A 23,876-nucleotide genomic window follows, 5' to 3' on the forward strand; every position below is an offset into this window, starting at 1 on the left:
TTGAAGTCGGTCGAACTATTACTCTTGTACAGACGGGACATGTTAAATAGAAAAGAAAAATATAGATTCTTCAAAAAACATTTATATAATAACGACTAAATGGAATTGCATTAAAGATAGATGCATAAGGTCAATTCCACAATGACGCGAAAGTAATAACTGAAATGAATGTTATTACAACTAACCAATACATTATTGTAACTATGAAATAAAATGGAATCGAAGTTGTGATGAACCAGTTTATTGATTTATACTAAATAACGCAAACGGTTATATGGTTAATTGCTTAGAAATCCTCTTCTTGGGAGCTTTCGCCAAATGTACTGGCATATTGCGGTGCAATCCTTCCAACAAGTTTTTCTCTCATCACTTTTGAAACAACTCTGCGAAGATAGTTATCCCAGTATTTGGCGGACCTTTCTTGCGGATCTGCGGAGAATAAATTAGGAATAATTAGTTCTGGTTAAAAGCGTTGTTAAGACCTTTTGTTGTTAAATATTAGTCTAGAAGTTATCAAATGGAGTCAACACAAATGACTTCAAACTAGTTCAAACAATGGATGTCTCCACTTTCCGAATCACATAAGTGTGATTTTTAGTTTAGAATACGGACACCAGTATTTGCAGTCATTTGTACGGATCGTTGCTGCGTGGCGAGATCTTGTTCAAGATGGCGGTCCATGTGATTGCCAGATTTCGGCTGGATATTTTACGTAGCCTGTAAAGCATTTATACACATGTTACAAATAAGAGGTGTGCTCTTTGGGGTATTTATTCTCTTGCAATTATCTGTACTTGGACACAAACACACGTATTCATTAATTTAAATAAGATGCGATACTAATAGTTTTTTATTGGTTCTGTGTTTTAAGTGATCTATAACAACTCTGTAACCGGTTGACAAGCAAATAGTTACGTTTATCGTTTTGAAGTCATCACGAAATTGCAGGTTTGTGTAGATTAATCTACAAGACTAGCTTTTGAACAGTTGCGGACCGGACGTGTTAACTGTAGGCATCCCTGCTGTCTTTTTACATTGACGAAATTTGTATTGATACGCAATGATGTATAAGGGAATTGTGATACCCAAGCAAGCGTACACTAACAACAAGGCAACATTCATGAACATATATTAAAGCGGGGGAGTCGTCACCTGCGCATGCGTCAGATGGCCATAGCGTGTCATTATTTACAAACAAGCGTCTACCCATGAGCCTTTGCGTTTTAAGTGTGTGTTGTTGTCGTCGCTTGGGACTCAATTCCCGCGCGTGCGCAGGTGACGATCCTCCCGCTTTAAACTTGTGTAAAACTACTCCTTTCGAATTGCGGACCACAAATCAACTTCTACTCTATTTGGGTGCGCTGATTGATATTAGCAGTAGTGGAAATCGAAATTATATAACTGCGATGTTTGTTCGATATTGGTCTTGGAAAGAATAATAAAAAAGGGCAAAAAAAAAAAAAATAATCGTCAAACGTGATTCACAATGTCTAAACGCTGCGATTGGAATCGAGATTGTTTAAATATGCTGTATCTTGAATTGTTTTGTCTCTAATTTTGTGTTATTATATCCCAGCAAAAAAATTATACGCGGTATGAACGTGAAACACTTTTACCTGATTGTGATCGTTTTACACCAGCATTCCTCCCGCAGAATTCACTCCAGTTATCAAGACATGGTAATTTGGCTGCGCAGTGAACTAAAACCACGGAAGACAACACGATGGTCAGTAATAACATATTCTTGCTTGCCATTCTGTTTTATGTCTTTCTGTTAGTTAAGAAAACAACACAGACGTGAGTAGTTATAGTAGTGAGTGTACAGACTATTTTCATTTATCAAAGTATTATAAAACATTCTGATTGTATATATGTGCATTATATATGTATACGCCGAAAGAATAGAAAATAAACAATATTCATTTTACAATAACGATGTCGCTTAATGCAATAATCTAATAATGCATATTTGCTTCAACCTAACTAGTTACGATTTGTCACACTAATCCAGATTAATTTCTAAACATTTTGAGATTGAAAATATAATACAATTTCATGTACGGAGACATCAACGAAAACTCACCTCACCTCTTCAGCCTTGCGATGGTATGTCAAGTCTGGCACTTACGGTTGTAGGTTGTAGTATTGGAAGATGCCTCGGCTATTTTATATTGGTGTTCTGTGTGTGGAAAAATATGATGTACGTGTGCTTTTGTTGTCACTGAGCGGATATGGGTGTGGCTAATATTGCTAATATTGATAGCATCATATTATTTGTGTGTATTACGCTGGTTTCAAGACACTACAGGCAATTTTATTTTGATCATCAAGAAAGAAGTTGTTCCTATGTTTCTTTACTTCATATCTAGTTTGCTGGTTCTTGTAAGAATTAAAAAAGTCAACATTGTAAAATGCATTTGCTACTTTGCGGACGACATGCCGTCTTTGACTGCCGTTGATAGATGCACGAGCACAACGGTCAATTCAAGTCATTTAAACCAATACTAGTAATTTTATTACCGTAACTTAAGCGCTTGGAAAAATACGGTGAAAGAATAAAGAACATAACTGGGGTTAATTTAGTAAAGGGCGGAATGGAAATATGTACGTCTATTCTGTACATTGTCATTACCACGTCCCCAACAATGGCTATTTTTCACTGAGAGTATACAGGATGTTGATAATTGTAATTTCGTCATATCCGACAGACTCACATCCTATGACGTGGTACATGTGAACATTTGCAGTAAAATAGTGATTCATGGAAATGCACGAGCAATACATAAAATTGAATCAGTGTGTCCGATTCAGTGAAAGTAAATGTTCAACATTCAACAGAACAACATATGAAAAGAACAAAATAAATGTCACTATGAATATGTTAAAGCGGGGGAGTCGTCACCTGTGCATGCGTCAGATGGCTATAGCGTGTCATTGTTTACAAACAAGCGTCTACCCATGAGCCTTTGCGTTATTAGCGTGTGTTGTTATGGTCGCTTGGGACTCAATTCCCGCGCGAGCGCAAGTGACGACCCTCCCGCTTTAACATATTCATAGTGACATTTATTTTGTTTGTGCTGGGACAGCGCTTCCGGTGACGACACAACGCAGTGAATGACTGAAATGCACGCGAGACCGAGGATTCCCGATGTGTGTACTCGCCATTCGGCAAAATTCGACAAAGCGTGAGCCACCTGTAGAGTTCGCGTAAAGTTAGCCCGACGTGGTTGTGTGAGTTGCGCCCTCCGCGGTGCTCCAAACCCAACACAGTGAGGTCTGACGCCGGGCCGGCGAGGACCTACTCACTCATGCTATAATGTCATTACTAAAATAAAAATGCAACTAAATCAAACTAGAAAATAGTGATATAAAGTTGAAATGAATCAAAATACACACTTAAAATAGAAAGCACATAAAATATTAAGAAAACAAAACAAAATTATATTATGAAAAATTCATGAGTTTGCCTCAATGATTGAGAAGGTGTTGTTATTCGCAGGCTTCTTTGAATGAATTGTGCAGTGTGAATCACCACAGAATCATTATTTATTAGTTAGACATATTTATTATAGTTGCTTAAATTTTCAAAGTCATTGATAACTTTGGTTGTCTCTTTAATAAGTGACTCCCTAAGTTGTGAATATTTTGAGCAACTCATTATGAAGATGAAATTCATCTTCAATTTTGCCGGTATTACACAAGTCCTCCTGTCAACCGATGTTTTAGATTTCGTATGCCTGTCCAACTCTATTTTCAGGTTGTGGTTACACAATCTAAATTTACTCATTTGTTCTCGTAAATGTTTTTAAATATTTTCCATATATGATTCAACTTCGAGTATTTTTTTAAAAATTTCTATATGTTCTTAGTTTGTTTTTCTCATTACTGTGTTAACTGTTTCTAATGTCATTGTGAATTTCCTTATTCCAGCGTGTTTCAAAGGGATTTTCAAATTAATTTTTTGTTTTTGTTATTTGTGAATTTGTTGGAGTACTATCAGAATCGATAATATCAGTAAGATTTAAGTTTTTTAACTGGCTTTCTATTTCTCCAAACCATTTACTATTCATTTGTTTGTTCAATTGTGCAGATTCTTTCAATAAAGAGTTATTGATGGTCACTATCCGAATATAATAGTTTTTTTTTATGTATGTGTCCAATGGAAATCTTCCAATGTCCCCATAAACACCCATCAATGGTGTATTTCTGGTTACACCACGAATACAACTAAGGTAATTGGTATGGACATCTTCTATAGTGGATTTGTATAAGCTTTCATTCCCCCAGAAGTCATTGCCATATGTTAGTATTGGCCGACTTAATTTATCAAAAAGAGACAGCAGTGTATCCAATTTTTTCATTTAATGCGAATAAAGCATGTTGACCTTTCCGTTTCAAATTTATCACTGTCTCATTAAAATTGTCGATTTGAGCTTAGAATTACTCCAAGATACTAATACCTGTTTTTGTTAAGCTGAGTTCTTTGTCTTCAACAAATAATACATTACCATTTAAAACTTTTATTAAATATCATAACTTCAGTTTTGTTCTATATTTGCAGTTAGTTTGCATTGTTTTGTGTATTTGGCCAGATTATCTAAACAGGACTATAATCCAAGTTTTAGTTTCAGATAATGACAATGTCGTCAGCATATAACAGACAACTAAACTGGTGTGTCTGTTAGTGTTGGGGAGCACATGTATTTGGATAAAAAATATCCGGTAGGTTATTACAGCCTTGTTTCACTCCATAATGAGACTGGAATTCTTTGGTCAACACCCGTTAGTTTTAATTTTATATGTAACATTGCTGTACATATTTTTATGGTTTTGTACATATTGCTTGTTACGCCATATTTCTTAAATCACAGTCAGAGGCAATGTGCTTAAATAGGCCATCGTGGCAAATACTATCAAATTCCTTTCTCAGGTCAACAAAACATGCATAGAGTCGTTTTTGTTTTGATTTACATACTAGTTTGTTTTCTGTTTCCTGATTTTCAGTCTGATATATATATTCAGTGCTGGTGGCACTGGGGTGGGATCCCCCCCCCCCGAAAAAAATGGTCGCGCCTTTGGTGCGAAGGACGATGAGCAGACCCCATGCAAGATTTCGTGATGCCGCCTCTGATAATTATTCACAACTGTTTTCAAAATAAAAAGTTATCCGATGTATGTTTGTTTTTTTCGAAAACCAAATTGACGATTTGAGAGAATATTGTTTTTTCGAAGTAAATCTTTTAATCTTTTATTTAGTAGACTTGTAAATAACTTTCCCAAACAAATTGATATGGAAATTCCCCTATAGTTAAGAATTGAGTTGTCACTGTTAAAATGCATTTGAAATGAGACAACAGTGCATCCTAAATAATTAAATATTCATTCTTTTTTCTCATTGACAACTGTACAATGTACTCATTTCTGTTGCTATGTACTTATTTGAGATTTTATTATTACCATTAGTTTTTCTTTCTACCTATACTTGTGTGTACTTGCCTTGAATATTTGTAGTTTGTTTATTTATTTGTTATCAGTAATTTTAATAAGTGTATTATATATATTGTTTTTTGTTTTCTTTTTATAATTGTAGTTTTATAATTGTAGTTTTAGTGACCTTACTGCTGTACTTTCTGAAGTCAGTGTCGTGTCGATAAACGTTATCGTTTTCATTTGTTTTATTTGGGTTTACCAGTTTACTAAAGTAGGATAACCATTCACTTGGACTGGTTGGATTTTTACAGTTTTTGGATGAAGATTCCCTATTCATTTCAATCAGCATTTTCCAAAACACTTATGGGTCGCCTTTTGAATTTTCAAGAACTTTCATGAAACAGTATATTTTGCGCACTGCACCATAGTGCGGATCATGTGACTCTCTGTGACCTCTGACACCGATACACGCTTCCATTCTCTCGTACCGTTTCAACAGTTTTGCAGAGTCACCGCACACCCAGAACCATGAGTATCTTTGGAGTTTGTGTTATGAAAGGCGAAACAGTAGGAGGTACCATCAAGTTCACACAAGAGGTAAGCACCTTGCTGAAAACGAATTATTTTGTCGAGCGTAGGAAATGTCATATGAGCGCCATGCTTTGAAATGGAGGCGTGGATGTAATTGTTTTTTGCAAGGTATCCTACACCACATAGCTCATGGCAACGATACTTCACCGTGCGGTGTATGTGGCTCATTTCACTGTAACCAACGGTGGTTTACGCAATTATGCTTGCTACGTGCGTTGGTATTGTTAATTCCATGGAAAAAGCGTAGACAATTCTACCGGTAGTACTGGTAATTATCCGAACCGATACACTCCAAAAAATTCACCCCCACACAAAAAAACAAAAACAAAGTCGCATGTTGTTTCAACGTAAAATGTAATTATTTTCATATTAATTTGCCGATGAGTTGTTTGACTCTAAACCCCATGAAAAAATTAACCAAATTTTATATATTCTAGAATTTGTTTTACTCTGTGAATTTTGCAAGGGCATTTATTTAAAAAAAAAAATACCTGTTCGCAATTGTTACTCTCAACATACACTCCAACAAAAAAAAAAAAAAAAGGTACACTAGTTTCACTTATTGCCCTGGGGTGCACTACATTCTGTGGTGTGTCTTGATGAACACAGTTCAATAGGCATATTTTGGGCTAGCTTGCACAGAAAGGTCTAATGTAAATTTGAATGAATTTAGGGTTAAAGTTCATACAACACATCTGGGTCAGGTGATAAGATTACCATATATAGTATAGTTCCAGATCTAGTAACCCATACCTCACCCTGTATGTTATTGAATAAATAAAAATATCCCGCAGGGACAACATTTTTACGATATTATTATTGTATAGCCCTGTATTAAGGTAGAACAAAATAATACTATTTTTTACCTTTTTACCTATTTGATATATTAAGAAAATAATTGCGCGAGTGGTGCACTTGCTGGCCGAATGGCATCAGATATGTGCTGAAATATGTGCACTTGAAAAGTGAGTAATATTCCATCTTAAATGGTGGTAGACGTTATACAGTGTACGCTTGTATATGGGCCAGGTGCATGGGCTTGTACAGTACAATTACCATAGCAGAAAAAACTAAAACTGTTTGGTACTGATAAAAGGCAGTTTATTGATCAATTTGCCTGCAACTACAAACCTGTCGGGTCCCAAAATGAATTTGTTGCATTTTCCCAGAAACTGCTCAGTTATTAGCAAAATATGAAAACTTCAGCGGAACAGTAATCGTCTTGAATGTTTCTTTTATAACTTTCATAGAAATTATCTTTTGTAGAGATGTGTCCTTTATAAGGAAGTTGATTACTGTAAAAGGGTTAATTATTCACTGAGTTTTAATTTTGCATATTTCGCTGACTGGAAAATGCGCTAAATTAAAACCCAGTGAATATGTAAAATTGAGCATAAAACCGTGAATTTAAAACCTAGTGAATATGCCTGAAATGGAAAATCAGCGAAATTTAAACGCAGCGAAAATTAATCATTTTACAGTAGTCTGATATGCAATGACAAGAGGGCGGTGGTCGTCGCGTCGCTTCCTGTTCATAGTGACGTATACAACGCATGTTAAATACATTGCTTATTTACATGAAATTCGAACATGCGCTGCACGACGACCACTACCCTTTAAAATGTTTGTTTGCACCTATTGATTTTGATGTGTGTAGTATGGAGACTAAACAGTATAGTCATCCCATTATGTAAATATGACAGTCACCAATAAACGGGTCGCTACATTCACCCGGTAAATTGCATTGTGATATATAAAGATGGTTCAGATTTGAAATAACTATAACCTTTGACCTTCTGATGTACTTTGTCTTTCTCGTGTGGCGTCTGGTGATTCAATGTATACACTGATTTCATGCCCTGGTCATTACCTCCCAAATAATTCATTCAATTGTTGTATACATCGTGCATTCATTTTTGTGTATTAGAGAATTTTAAGCTGTGTGATTTGTGAAATGTTGTATTAAAACTGTTTCCCAATTTTTTTTTGCCATTGAAGAAAATTACTGGTATTATATGGTTAAGGGAAACAGCCTTATTGTTGTGAGGTCATTATGAGGATACCTCAAACTTGTGCACGAAGACAGTACAGCAGTAGTATCAACCAACGTGCCGCGGAGGTTGATGTGACGGCATACTGTCTGAGAGCATACTTTGAGGTATCCTTGTATACCTTTGAGGTATACCTTATTATTATACATTTTTTACTTCCAAGGATACGTCATGGGAATGCCGAAATCCCAAAAGTTTAGAACAGAATCAGTGAACTTCTTTGTTTGGAATTTGGTCAAACCATGGTGGTAGCCATGTTTGTTTTTATTATTAGAGGATGCTTACACAGGTAATCATTCCATATTTGGAATTCGCATTTTCTTATATGGTAGGATGAAAATACCCCATAAAATACCGCAAAATATGGCACGCTGTAACTTATGGCATTAGAGTGACAGATGTATAATAATACTGGTTATTACATTATTAAATATACAGAAATGTTTTTTAGACACAATACTCTGCATTTTCAAATATAACAATTTAATGTGTAAACAAATTTTAATATCTAATGTACTGATTATTCCAGAAATTCCTGAAATTCCAATTCTCTGAAGCTGTTTAGACATGTGCCATCCAAATCTGTACCATGCATGGATGGAATCTATTTTGAGCTAGAGGGGAGAAAAAGAATGGCTGGCAGTTTCAGTAAAACCATGCAGTTATTAATCTGTTTTACTGAACCATGTATAAATAAATGCAACTAAATTTACCAGTGTAATGGATATTATGGTGGACTTTTTTTGACTCTGTTTGACTGGTTTTGGTGATACATGTACACAGGCATTAAATTGCCATTATGGTAGAAAGATAGGCACACAGATGTCAAATTATCAAAATATATTTACCGGTACTGTAGAATACTTTATTTTAGCTGGAATTAATTTTTGCTGAAAACACTTTTTAAGCGTTTTGTATGGAATTTATTTTCACTGACTTTTGACAAGTTGAATGTAAAACATAGAAAAAAATGTGTATTCGCTGGATTTTATTTTCACTGAATCATCCCTTCAGCGAATAGCGAAAATTAATTCCAAGCGAAAACAAAGTATTCTACAGTATATAGTTTCTGTGCCAAAAGTGCATTATATATTCAATTTGTTAACTTAATCTATATATCGCAAATTAGCGTTTGCAATATCAGTTTTTAATAATTGTTCTTTCTCTGTGCATGTGGTTTCGGCTGAATATACTTTCATTAATCTGGTCAGGGTTGGATACCAAAATAATAGGGGTCAGTGGACTTGTTTATGAAAAACATGTTCGAAATCTGTGGTGAAATCATTTCTTCATGTTGTAAAATTTTGCAATAGCATTGAATTGAATTGAAAAGTTGGATATTGTTTGATGGGAATCATAATACATGTAATATGCCTGGCGAGCAAGCGCAACCAAGCAGTTTATTGACCCACTAAAACTTGAACTGATGTAAACATAGAACGATGAAACCCATGAATTGTGGAAATAGTTATTTGTTCACGCACAAGTTAAGTACCGGTAAGATCATGGAGCTAAAAAAAGGAGATCGAACTGCCTTTGAAGCTATTGTTTAAATGACCGTTGCCGCTGTTTACTCAGCAAACACGGCGTTCCGATAATTTTAAGCCAATAAACAACCATGAATATTTAATGAGGGGCGTTCGGGTTCCATTCGGACAGTTTCGGCAATTTCCGAGCATGCAACAAATAAACACAATTTCAAAATTGCGGCGATGTCAACAAGTTATACCGAGTGCGGCGAAACTTTTCTTTCGCATACAGTTAGTAATAATTTTAAAAGTGTTGAGGATGAAATTTTAGAAGACTACGAATACTGTTATTGCTGTGGTACTGAAACTATGGAGATGATCGTGTGCGATGGGAAGGATTGTCCAGTTGTTTGGTTTCATTATACTTGCGTTGGGTTGTCTGCCGACACTGTACCTGAAGGGGACTGGACGTGCAGAATTTGTTCAGGTAAATGGGAAACCGATCCCCAATCTTCAACACTTTAATCGATCCTGTTATTGTGGGTAGTGTTGTTTTAGCATTTACTGTGATTCTGATTTAAAACTGTTTCACTCGTTTGTTTTCGTTTGTGAACAGGAAATGGAAGTTATGGTGTTAACCACGGAGACAAACGGCAGGTTGTTGTTGCTGAGAAATCAAAGAGAAAGGTTAAGGAAGGTAAACTCAACTTCTATTTTAATACTTGTGTTTGAACCTCAGAACCTTTTTCGGTGGCAATCAATAACGAACTTTGGTTTATTTTTATTTTAGTGGTTTGTCAGTCGAGGTTTACGTACGAAGATGCAAAAGAAAGCTCCTGTAGTATGGTCAGCAAAGCTGCAAGTTCAATTCTGCAAAGTCAAGTGTTAACATTGAACAAAGATGTCAGCCTTGAGCTTCAACCAGTTCTGCACTACGTTGTGAACCAACCCAACTCGACAAGCACTTCTCAGATGGCCAGTGAATTAGTTGGTGTTCTTTTCCCAAAGATCTGCGTAAAGAACATTACTTCAGTCTTTTGACAATATATGCATGTCTTTTTACCAGTTGAGTTTGTCAAGTGTTTTTAGTAACATTTTTACAGTTTTTATTAGAGAAGCCAATTTCAATGTGTCAGAAACTTCCCAGTCTTTTTTGGAACAGAGTCTTGTTTTTGAATTGACGAAAGTTTTATTGCAGGCTAGATGTAGTGAAGCTCACGAACACACTCTGAATGCTACAACAGATGCAACACTTTCATCACAAGAAGAGCAGGTGCTAAGATATGTAGCTAGATTTGTACCACACAAGTTAATTAAGTTTTATAGGAGATATCCTCAAAATACCTATGCTCAGTCGTGTGTTGAAGTCCTTGAGTCATGGAATGGTGGTGACGAGTGCAGTAATAGTAGTATGAAATTTCTCAGCTATACGAAAGAGTGGATTGACAAGGTAGATAGAGATGGTCTATTTCATGTTAAGGACGAGGTGTATCTTTTTTTCAGACGCTTAGAACAGGTTTCTAGACAATTTTTAGATACTAGTCAAGCAGGGATGTACAGAGATGAAAGTTTGAAAGAAGTACTGATGAGCAATCTGCAGAAGTCCTCATCTGTTGTAAGTGGTTGGTTTATACTGTCTCAGTCCATGGAAGAATCTGTTGCATCATCACTTTTTGTACGAATTTTAGAGTGTTATGTGGATATACGTTGTCGATCTTTTGTTAGTATATATATGTTTTTGAGGAAAAAACATGAGAACAAGGTAAAGGTATCTAAGAAGGGTGAAAAATCTCTTCGAAAGCAATTAAAAAAGTGAATCCTGGTTTATGATAGCATCACAGTTTATTTGTAAAAAATTAAAATTGTACAGCTCTTGGGGGGGGGGGGTTAACTGTAAATGTAAATACATTAAGTGATAATAAAATTCGGTTATTTTGACTCGTGCTTGTTGTTCATTATTTAGAATGTTTGGACTGTATGGCAGCACATAGCTGTTACAGGGCATCATTTATACTGTCATACCTAAAGACCAACCATAACACCATTGTAGACCTGGAGCTGATATGAACACAAAATATTCCTGCTGTCTAATTTAATTAAAGTAAATGTGAAAAACTTGTTATAAAAAGAGCTATAAATGCCTTACATAATAAATATATAAATACCCCAAAAAAAATACTAGGATCAAAAGGTGAACTCTTTGATGACCATAATTTTTTTCTGATGTAAATCTGCACACATTTGGTATATTTTTCAGGGCAATTCACAAAGACATCATTCTAAGATTATGATCAGCATTCCATGTGGGAAGCAGCAGATTATACAGAAATATATACAGTTTGTTGTCAGTTTCAGTTAAAACAATTTACATAAACAATTCTTCGGAAAAACAGTAGAAATAGAATATATTAATTTTTTGGATAAAATTGTGACAAAGGCAGTGTAATCTTCAGATTCGCTGCATCCAATTTTAGAAAATATCACTTTGGTGGAATAGCATAATCATAAAGTAATAAATGCAACTAAGAAAAAAAAATTAAAAACCCAGCCTAATAACATCAGATGATACATCATCCCACCATATTTTGTCTTGGGTAATGGCTGCCTGCCAGTAATAACTGCTCTCTTTTCACCACATAGTCTGCACAATTTCTTGAGATTTTCCTTATGAAAATCCATACCAAACCTAAATAAAAACAATAAAAAGATGTTACTATAAGTACCATGCATATTCACAACAGGGAATTGGAGATGCTATACACAAATAAATGCATTTATGTCGCGTTTAACCCTTTGAGCACCACATTTTTTCTCGCTCACAATTCAGTGGAAATATTTTCACATTTTGTAAATTGTTCACTGAATTCATTATAACTTTGGACCATTCAGACAGTATCAGATATTGCATTCAGTTTTTGATCAAAAGCTTTGTCATTTTTTTATCGAGATTTCATGTGAGGAGCAGAACTGTATAGAACTGTTTTGTGAATGGTGACTGAAGTTTACAATGGCGCTCAAAGGGTTAATTATAGTTTTTTTTTTAATAATGTACAAACACATCTGTACACATTTCTCCAGAAAAAATAGAAAGCTACTCTATAGAGGATGTCACATTGCACTGCTTTTCTTCCTGCTATATCATGATAGTTTTCACTGCACCAATAGGAAACCCCGGGGATGTTAGCACTCGACATAAACAAACACGATGGCGAATTCGTGTACAAATACATAGAAGTAAAACGAGAATTGCAGACTTGGCCATATAATAGTAATCGTGTAACCTACCTAGAAGTGATGTACAGCAGAAATCCTTTCGTTTGAACTGTTTTTTGCCGACCGGAGTTAAGATTATCACGAGAAATTACAGATTGACAAGAGCTCAAGTTTAACGTGTTGCTCGGCTGAGTGCAGCAATAACTATGAGGACCCACGGGAGACATAAACAGGAAACGAACCAACAAGCGGAAATGGAAAGTGTGACGCTGCGTTTGGCCACTCGAAGTAACAAGTCATCTACACATTGTCAACAAGTATGCGAAATCTACTCTCTTTTTATCCAAGAATTATTTTCCGGGACCTAATATCACGCTAGAAAATCGATTTTTTTCGAACGATGTTTTCGCAGTAAGAAAATAACGAAAATTATTGTAACTTACGCATTAATCGTGCGATTTTCATGATTCGAACGTCACCATCCAACATGGTTGCTGAAAAACTTAAAATTGGAAATCGCGCATGTTTGGTGAACTTCGGCACCAACTGCGCAGCTCTCAAAGTTCAGGTCACTGATGCGAGGAGGACGCTCATTAATTATTCATTGTTTAACGCCGGCCGCGATCACGGAGATGAAAGACAAACACGAACAATAAACTAATCAGCTTAAAACAAAGGACTCAAGTAGGATTACAATCTGTTCGATCTCCTTCTTTTTTTAGCTCCATGGTAAGATTCAATGGCAATTCAAATGATTCATGATTCATCGCTGATAAAAACGAAACATTATTCAAAGTTTTTTAGTCAGTTACGAGAATGTTCTAAATATTTTGATAGCATTGAATGAGTTTTTAGCTCCGCTGTCGACTTTGTCGAGCGGAGCTTATCATATGAGTGATTGTCCGTCGTCGTCCGTCGTCGTCGTCCGTCGTCCGTGTCAATGTTTTACTTTTTCGACTTCTTCTTGAAAACTACAAGCCTGAATGCTTTGATACTTGGTGTATATGTACCTTGGGTAGACCTCTCTCAGATTTGTTCATTTCATGATGATATCTTCAATTTTCTAATTTTGGTGAATATTTTTGTCATTTTTAGTAAAAAGTGATATTTTCGACTTCTTGTTAAAAACCGCAAGTGCAATTGCTTTGATATTACATATATAGGTACTACATGTGGACCTCTCTCAGATTTGTTCATTTTGTAATGATATCTTTAATTCTCTAATTTTGGTGAATATTTTTGTAATTTTTGGTAAAAAGTGATATTTTCGACTTCTTGTTGAAAACCGCAAGTCCAATTGCTTTGATATTACATATATAGGTACTACATGTGGACCTCTCTCAGATTTGTTCATTTCATAATGATATCTTTAATTCTCTAATTTTGATGAATATTTTTGTAATTTTTGGTAAAGTGATATTTTCGACTTCTTGTTGAAAACCGCAAGTCCAATTGCTTTGATATATTATACATATAGGTACTACATGTGGACCTCTCTCAGATTTGTTCATTTTCTAATGATAACTTCTGTTCTTTAATTGCCATGTGCATTGCTAACAGCGGAGCTATCTCAGCCGACAGGCTGCTTGTTTCACATATTTTGTGGAACAAACAATATGGTGATGCTCATTGACTGGAAGTGCACAGTTTTCAAACTCTTAAGATGTATAATTTCCTTCATTCTTATTGTTTATTTATTGTTTGTTGGTTTGTTTTAGCAGGTTTTTCTAAAAGGGGTGAAAATAAGCACTTAAGACGGCTAGAAAAGTCAAAGATGAACGTAATATAGTGGGCGTAGTACGTATATGCAGATTCGTGTATTGAACGCAAATGGAATACATATATAAATGTACACACATGTATATACACATTATAATATCTATAGAGCTTGTTTCGCTAGTGGTCTTTTTACCATCTTGAGTAAAACTTAAATATTACTAATTAGATTTTAATTTCTTGTAATGTTTTCTTATAGGCTGCTGGTAAACCTGTCACTGTCACTGGAAGCATAACTGGTCTGGAGCCTGGTCTACATGGATTCCATATTCATGAATTTGGTGACAATACCAATGGTAAGCAGTGCTAATAACGCCACAGTATAGCGCCCTCAACGGTGTCAACATAAAACCCAGTGAATAATTAATCCTTTTACAGTACATGTATGTGTGCAGACATTTTTATCCCAATTACCTATTTTAATATTTCAGTTATTGTTTATTCAACTTTTTGTCTGAAGGGAATGTCTTCATAAATAAAAATAATCATATGATAAAATGCTTAGTGACCAAATTTGAAACAAACTCTATTTTTATTTTGAACGATAATCAACTACCATGGACGAGTGCGTCTTGATTTCAAAAGGAAGGTGAAAGACATTCAGTGATATTCATTAACAAACTTATGCTACTTTTTGGGGAATTCGGGTTAAAATCTGCTGGTGATTGTGTGCCTAGATGACATTGAAATACTGCATTAAATTTCTATTATTGTAAAATCTGTATTAGAAGCCACATCCCTAATAGAAGTCACACCCATTCTTTTTGAATAATTGAGAATAAAAAATTCATCATTTCACGTATGTGTAGATATCTAATAGAAGCTGCATCCCATCTGTGGCACTGTACCATTTGAATAGAAGCCGCAGTTTCTGATACACATTTTACAGTATACTTTTATAGAAACTTTTGTTGTGAGACAAAATGCACTATTCTCAGTACTCACTGTTGGATATAATCATGTAATCGTGGAAAGGAAATTAGGGATCTGTATATGATTTTGTCAACATGAAATATTAATACTGAATCAAACACAAAAGCCCAAATTTGTATGCAAGTTACCTACGTAACGCAAGACTTGTCCCTGGAGTTGATACTTCTGATTAAACTTAGTTCCTGAATAACATGTGACTACATTCTGATCAATCAGCAATGAAGGGTAATATTACTGCATTAAGTTCACCTTTGGTTGGAAAATATGAGAGGAACTTGACTGACTTAAAATTGAGTTTGTGGATGAAAATATACTATATCTCATCTGGTTGTGGAGTTTTTGTATTTGGGAGAATAAGGTTACCCTTTGCCACAACCACCTCCAGGTCACCCTTGGACAAGGTGTAATACCTGTCAGCCTTGGGTGCCATCTTCTCACATATTAAGTTTGGTTGACGTCAGTAAGGGCATACGGTCATAATACTCCTGCACAAACAGATCCCCATAGTTGGACAATATTTCATGTAAATACATATATACATGTTTACAGTTTTCCTTAGCGTTTGGCAGGGGGGATCGTAACCTCTTGTAGTGAGAACCAGTGTGACTGGGCCTGCCAACGGGGTGCTAAAGTTTTCATAGTAAATTATCAGTCACATCCATTAATGTAATTTTGTTTTCTTACCCGTAAACCAAAAATCACTATACATCTTTTTACAGGTTGCATAAGCGCTGGCTCTCATTTCAATCCAAACGGATGCTTACATGGAGGACCTACAGATGCAGCTGATAAACGGTAAAACTTAGTTTAATTATTATTCTCAAATTGGCTTTAATCACTGTCCTTACTGTGTTCTGGAGAGTTATGTTTAGCTTATTTATCATTTTCAAAAGACAAGTCTGTAAATGGTTGATTCAGTAATATGTGTGAGAGACCTTGTAAGCTTATCTAGCTCTCACTTTCAAATTTTGATGAAGCATGTAGTGGTCAGAATTTGGTTAAAATCTGTCAAAGGGATATTCAGTTAGATTTTTATTTCAAAATTCACATATGCACTTTTGTTTCACAACTCAATTCAAGATGGCCAAATAGCGGCCATTTTTATGCTTAAAATTCATGGTTAGATTTTGTTTATACTTGGTACACAATTTAACCATCATGTTACATGTCATTTTGTTTTTTCAGAGCAGATTCAAAATGGCCAACTGATGGCCATTATGTTTAGTGAGAAGCGATATCTGACATGCCTTAACTGATCATATTCAAACTTTACGTATACATCCATCATGTAGTTATTTCTCCAGAATTTCAAATTGCCAATGACATGGAACAAAATTTAAGGAAATTCTTTCAAAATGTATTTGGACAATGTATGCACCATAGTTAGTGTGAGCAAATTTAGAGATCACACTTATTCGCTGTTCTTGAGTTCATGGTGTAATTAATTAAAATTAGTATCGCTGCATTAAAATGCCACTTGTCAAAATTCCTCTGGGTGGTCACCATACAACTGTTTTTGACTGATGGATTTGCGCAGATAATGAGATGAACATTTAATTTTTGATTTTCAACAGACATGTTGGTGATTTGGGTAACGTGCTTGTTGGAGACGACCGTGCATGTAATGTCAATATTACAGATTCCATGATCAGCCTTACAGGAGAACATTCCATCATTGGACGCTCCTTGGTTGTAAGTATAAATGGCAACAATACGAGTAATTGCAAAACTCTGAACTCTGAACTCTGAACTCTGTGCCAAATTTGAAAGCCAAGGATTTGCATCAAACTCTTGATAGATCAAAGGATGAGATGTTGTGATTTTCTACAAATATTTAACATCACTTGAATTAAGGCATTGAAATTCCATATTTGGAATTTGCAATTCATAATATGGTAGGATGGAAATACCCTGTAAAATACCGCAAAATTATGGCGCGCTGTAACTTATGGCGTTACTATGGCTGATGTATAATAATAAGTTATTGGTATGTGGCAGCATACTTCTAAACATGTGAAAACCAGAACACTACAAAAAAGGTGTTAAAAAAAAAGCAGGAATACGAATGGTTCAAGTTAAAACCGTACCACACCCATAGCTGACCAGACATGGGTTCTTCTGGCCTGCTGTGATTTTCGGTTAATTATGAACACTTTCATGTTCGTAATTTGTACACATCAAATTTACATTCTATATAATCAATTACATTTTGATTTTGAAAAATAAAGACAACATATTATATAAATAATTTAATGGCATATATATATTAATATTAATCAAAAGATGATCAAGATTATGCTTAATTAATTGATTTGGTAAATGTTTAATAGTAAAATTTATAATCTTTTTATTAATTTACAGGTTCATGAGAAGAAGGATGACTTGGGACAAGGTGGAGACGAGGAGAGCAAAAAGACTGGCAATGCTGGTCCCCGTCTAGCATGTGGTGTAATTGGCATTACTAATAAATAAGTTTTGTTGATGCTGTTCAAAAAAAAAAACCTTCTGAGTTGATGACCTCATTTTGTGTAAATTAATTGGAAGCGTATAATAAGATATTTGTATTAGTTTCTCGTTACTTCACGGTATTTCATCAGAACCATGCATGGTTGCCAAGGAGACCATAAGGGATGTTGTACAATCATCTGACAATTTGTTTTCAATCATTGGTGGAAGTCCTGTCGTTTGTAGTGCTGTCACTTTTTTTGGACATCTGAATAAATACGAGATACACTGTATTAAATGGGTTTGCTTATTTAAAGTGCCTCTCACACATTTACAATAAGATTACGTGATGACTATTGGCTTGCAAGCAACTGTAAACTCAGTCTACAAAACAGACTGTTACAACACTTCAACAGACTTCCAATTGAATTGAATGGAATGGAATGGAATGGAACACAGACATGCAACAGAATGCTTTGATAAAATGAATGTACACCACACCACTCTGGGACATATGGCACAAATAACTGGTGTGAATGTTGGAATCAGTTTCTAGGATATAAATGGTTACCGCCATTCATCAGTTTGGGTGGCCTTGGAGAGTATCCGAAAACACAAGACTATGTTGTAAACAGCCTTATCAAAACTCTGCCCTGAAAAACCACAACTTGTCTTGTCTTTAGTGGCAATAGATAGTGTTATGCAAATTATGTTAAGTTTGGTTGGTTATTTTCGGTGACCTGCTCACTGCGCTGTGAATCTTAAGAAGCATTCGTGTTTTTCATTAAAACAATGAAGGCAAACTTGAAATTTAAAATGCATTATATTATAAAACGTCTGTATTTTCTATCAAAACCGACTAATCAGTACAACTATAAAATAAAGTTGCGTGGTGAAGTACGCCTAGCCAATGCATTCAGAAAAACGATCACCAACGATGTTTCAAGCCAAAACATCAGACTATAAATGCTTCACAAAGTGCTAATATATAAGACGCATTGTGTTCACGAGAGTAACTGAAACTCTTCTTCCAAATTGTTTTACTTTGAAGCACCTCAGAATCGCCTCGAAAACACCATGCAATGTTTCAACACTTTTGCATTCACTCAACTGTACGCATCTACAACAGTCATAATGCTTATCAATGTATACAACATATCTATTAGAAAAACATGCCCACACATGTAACCATTGTGAGCAGACATACTGTGCATGTAGTGATAAATTTATTTTAGTATTTTCAATAATAAATAGCTTTATATATTTATGTATATTGCGCATCTGCATATCATGTGCCCGTCATAAGTTTAGTAACCGTTGAAATTTAACATGCAGTGTTATCAATGCTCTAGTTAGTAAACTCGATGACGCAGTGCTAGACTTGCATTAATTTTCTGCGATGTAATCAAATAGATTGATTTTTCTTCATAGCTGTTATTCTTTTGGCGGAGCCTCAATGTAGATTTCCATCTAATATGGTTATTACCACACACCTGTGCGAATTTGCGTATAATCTAAACAAGTCCCTCAAAGTTTCTAATAATACATAACCATTTCACTATTATTTAGAAATTCCATCAATACAAAACAATATGAAAATTAATATTGAACAATATTTTAGGTTGCTACTTTTGTGAGACACTTTTCGTAAATGACGGTGATCACGATAAACACTCGTATATGTTGTGTGTCCAAGTAATTGGTAATTCGTGCGCATTCTGTGGACAGGTCCCATATTCATCATATAAGCACAACAACTTGGAATGAATCATTTTTTTTTTGATATTCTCAGGACAGAATGTAACCAGAACTTATCCCAAATGAACTTCAAGGTATGATGATATTGTTACTCCCGAAACGTGTGGAAAGTGTAATTAATAGGGCCAGTGTCGGCTGTGTACTGCACTGTAACTTGAAGTGACCTCCATTAATTTTGTTATGTACGAGTGTGTACGATACAGGTGGATGATTTTTTATCTATAAAGTTCAAATATTTACAGAGAATTACTGCATAAATTTATTGCTGATATACCTGATACATGATTAGAATTACCAAATAAAATAATAGAAACTTTAGGCAGAATTTAACGGGAGAATACTGTTCAAATATGGTATGTGGTCATATTTTCATTTCCACATTAATTACAGGTTTTTGATTAAAGAGAAAAAAATCAGAGCGGACGAGAATATTGAGAATTAATTTTGTTCTGTTAATATGGATTATTGATGATCAGGTCCGTAGTTTGGGGGGGGGGGGTTCGGGGGGTTCGGTCGAACCCCCTAAATTTTGGAAGTGAATAGATTTATGATCGTAGATTAGAACATAATAAAACAAACAGTATTAATTAAAATAATTATCGTTGTATAAATCACTTGACTCCGTGATGTAACTATCAGAGTAATGTAATGAGTAATGCATAGTAATGAGCATTTAGGTGGCAACGAGCTTTAAATGTCAATCTTGAAGTTATGCTGTCTCAGCTCAACAGCAGCCAACCAAAACAGGTTGTTATAAATAGGCATCTTTTATTCGGTTTTTCCGCGATGGTGTAATGAAGATCGCGTTCAAGCACCTGATGTTAAATATTAAAACAACATTGAAACAATAATGTAATAGTAGTCACTATCTGAATGATGTGGTGGTCCTGAATAGGGCAGTTTATCTTGTGCTAATGTTTGCTCAGTTAGTAAAGTGTGGGGGTAGAACGGGATTGACACGACAACACGACACTGTACTTTCCTAGTTTGGTTCATTAGTTTTGTATTCTTCAAGTTAATGATGGCATATATACTGTTTTGTTCCAAGTGTATCAGCCAAATGTAGTTAACTTATTGTATTAGTACGTGTAGCCTATGTTATTGGACAATATTGTACAGCTACGGGTTGAACATATCATTAAAAAAATGCCGAAGATTTATCATCACGAGTTGTATAGGTTGAAGAGCTTCTTGCAGCCAACAATTCACCCCACAGTGTTGCTTCAGCACTGGAACTATGCGATGAATCATAAATTGCAAACATTTTTTTTTTGATGTCTCAGAAAATTTACTATATTTTTAGTGGGTTCATAAAAGGAGTTGTAGTCATTGAAGTCTATTGACACCGCTGCTAAACTGCCACTGTATGCATATTATATTACCGCCCTCTAAAAACAGATTTACAGTGAACCAAATATATTTACATACTGTAAGAAACTTGGTAGTATGCCATTGGTTAGTACATTTAATTTGTTTGATGCAAGCATTGTGCCAACTATTTCTTATGGTACCGATATGGGGGTACGTAAATTCGGAAATCGAGATGGTACAGATAACATTTTGCAGATATCTACCCGGTACTTAACATTAATAGTTGTACAAACAATGTAGCGATATTAGACGAATGTGGAAGGCTGCCATTGTGCTGTGGTTATTTCAAGCGTTGTATCTCATATTGGTTAAAATTACTGAAACCCCAAAACATGTTATATCATGCTTAAACGATTAGACAAGACCGACAGACTTGATTGGGAAACCCACATAGAAATCTCCTGTTCAAATATCGTTTCGGCATTGTCTGGTTTGAAAAACAAGTTGGAGATACTGCAAATTTCTTAGGTATATTTAGTCAAAGAATAAAAAAGTGGCATGCCTCAATTTCACAATCATCCAAGCTGTGTACTTTTGGAAAAATCAAAGTAGTATTATAACCTGGGAGATTCATTGGCAAGCAATTATAGACTAAAATATATACTGACGCGTTTACGCTGTTTTGGCCATAAACATAATGTGGAATTAGGCAGACACAAAAAAATACAGTTAGATCAATAATTTTTTAGTTTTTGCAGTGATACGTTCGAATTTAGCATGGTAGAAAATGAAATTCACTTTGTTTTTATATGTCCATTTTATAATGATCTAAGGGCTGATCTTTTGTCAATAACCCTATGCAATTATGCAAATACTGACAGTCTGGGCTTACTTAGTCGCAACACAAACTGCCACACCATATATCAAATAGCTCTATATTCTTTAAAAGTTTTCAAGCGACGAGATGAATATGAATTCAGCTTAACTTAGTACTATATTTTTACATGGATGTTGTATTGTGTTTAAAACGTGCTATGCACTTTTCTACCCATTACATTTTGTACAATAGGCTGAGGCCCTGTTCAGAAATAAAATTACATAATACAAAATTTACTAGTACTAAAATGAATAATTGTAGACAGATTTCGACATGAAATCGTGTCACTTTTATGTGCGCTAACATCTGCGAAGAGCGAAAAAACTCGTAAGTAGCCTTCTACCTTAAAATACCTAGACAATAATGCTAAGATAAGTACAGTCTTGTCTTTTTTGTGTACAACATTTTGCCGTAGTGGATCAATGGTGTGAATATTTTTGTCTGTAGGTGGGGAATGGCTCAGGACCCCTTCTCTAAAATGGTAAAATAGTCCAAAGATGTTATGTGAAATATCTTACCAATGTAACGCAAAGTAAACCAATTGAATTTAGAATCGATAATATAAAAATGTCTGTAACAGAGCCCCAAAACACTTTTTGAATATTATAAAATTCACACATTTCACATCAAATATATAATTGTTGTTTTCAAACCCCCTATTCAAAAGAGCTGGCTACGGGCCTGATGATCAGTGTCCAAATCCCAGTATGCCAGAAGAACTCTGGCTAAATACCATGTTAAGGGGGTCTTTTTTAGAAAGTGTGAAAATAAACAATCAGGAAAGTGAAAGGTGAATGTAACAGAGTGGATGTAGTACGTATATGCAGAGACGTGGATTGGATTTGAATAAATTTGAGTAAATTTATTTCTAGTGGGTGAGCAATGATGTTTTTTTGTGTTCGTTTATATTGATAAAAACATAATTTAATGATATTATGGTTAGTTTCAGTTAATTATTCATTATTGAGTATTTTTTCAGTTTCAAAACTTAGTTGAGTGTCATTAAACAATTTAAAAACACTTATTCAGCTGCACATGCGATTGTAAGTATTCGTTATAAATATATATATATGCCTTTTTAAAAACTTATACACAAAATTACCTTTATCACTGTTTACATTTAGTAATTCAAATACTTGATTATGCGATTTGTTTATTGCATGTTATGATTACTGTTCAATAGTGCTTGATTTAATATATTTTCCTTATTAACACTTTCCAAACTGGTAATGAAATTTGTTACATGTTATCAGCGGAAACACATTATAAATGTGTCTCTATTGAAAACACTTTTCAACACTCAAATTGTGTTTTATGTGAAAGCATTTTTCTTAGTGTTGCGATGACATATTTCTGGTGGAATCAAAATCTTTGTCTAGTGAAAACACAATTCAAAATGCTGTGATAGTAAACACATTAAAACATGTCCACGTTAAATACACTAAGTGTCGTTGATCATAAACACTTTACAAAATAATGGAATAAAGTACATTTTTCATTACATGTTTCTGGTTGAAACACTTTGTGTGTCTAGTAAAAACACTTTTAAAAGTGTCGTGATACTAAACACGTGTTTCTGATGAAAACACTTTACATAATATGCTATGCAAAAACATCCCCGGAATGTTGCAATCAAAAACACTTTTCATTATTATACAGATTATAAAACTTTATGTTTTTAAAAACATTGCACTGTACGAAAGTATATGTGAGGGGAGGGGAGGGGGTGTTTTGTTTTACACTAGTTGTGTGTGTGTCAAAATTGCAGATATTGTTGTCAAACAGTCATATTTTTGGCGGTTTTACAAGTTGAGTTTTCACATTTCTTCTAGTATTTGACATATCACACCTAGAAAGTTCAGAGACCCCCCTCTCATGTGATATTACAATATAACTCGTAAATTGCGAATTCAATGGAAAATTGGGAAAAAAGACTGACGCCATAACGTCAATCGTAACTTGATCTCCTTGTTCCAGTTCTATAAACGAAATAATATAAACATCGCAATCTCAAATTATTTT

General features: G+C 34.8%; 2 protein-coding genes and 2 long non-coding RNA genes across 4 annotated transcripts; 2 read left to right on the forward strand and 2 right to left on the reverse strand.

Annotated features, from left to right (window-relative positions):
• Nucleotides 1-250: 250 nt before the first annotated feature.
• Nucleotides 251-2,319, reverse strand: LOC144354124 (uncharacterized). Its single transcript, XR_013420956.2, has 3 exons — nt 2,084-2,319; nt 1,617-1,771; nt 251-429 (listed from the first exon to the last, which is right to left on the reverse strand). It is a non-coding gene; the product is annotated as an uncharacterized LOC144354124 (long non-coding RNA).
• A 3,547-nt stretch (nt 2,320-5,866) lies between these two features.
• On the forward strand, nt 5,867-18,206 carry LOC100377881 (superoxide dismutase [Cu-Zn]-like). Its single transcript, XM_085505020.1, has 5 exons — nt 5,867-6,027; nt 14,730-14,826; nt 16,183-16,258; nt 17,038-17,155; nt 17,825-18,206. The coding sequence occupies exons 1-5, from the start codon at nt 5,959-5,961 to the stop codon at nt 17,933-17,935; spliced, it is 471 nt and encodes a 156-aa protein (XP_085361146.1). The 5' UTR covers nt 5,867-5,958; the 3' UTR covers nt 17,936-18,206.
• LOC146736522 (uncharacterized) lies at nt 9,104-10,804 on the forward strand. The gene is made up of 3 exons (XM_085505019.1): nt 9,104-10,028; nt 10,158-10,238; nt 10,332-10,804. Exons 1-3 carry the CDS (start codon nt 9,785-9,787, stop codon nt 10,580-10,582), a joined length of 576 nt encoding a protein of 191 aa, XP_085361145.1. The 5' UTR covers nt 9,104-9,784; the 3' UTR covers nt 10,583-10,804.
• LOC146736523 (uncharacterized) lies at nt 11,358-13,257 on the reverse strand. Its single transcript, XR_014930832.1, has 2 exons — nt 13,198-13,257; nt 11,358-12,227 (listed from the first exon to the last, which is right to left on the reverse strand). It is a non-coding gene; the product is annotated as an uncharacterized LOC146736523 (long non-coding RNA).
• Nucleotides 18,207-23,876: the final 5,670 nt, after the last annotated feature.

The sequence above is a fragment of the Saccoglossus kowalevskii genome, chromosome 11, assembly GCF_978046115.1.
Source record: "Saccoglossus kowalevskii chromosome 11, keSacKowa6.1, whole genome shotgun sequence".
Taxonomy (NCBI): domain Eukaryota; kingdom Metazoa; phylum Hemichordata; class Enteropneusta; family Harrimaniidae; genus Saccoglossus; species Saccoglossus kowalevskii.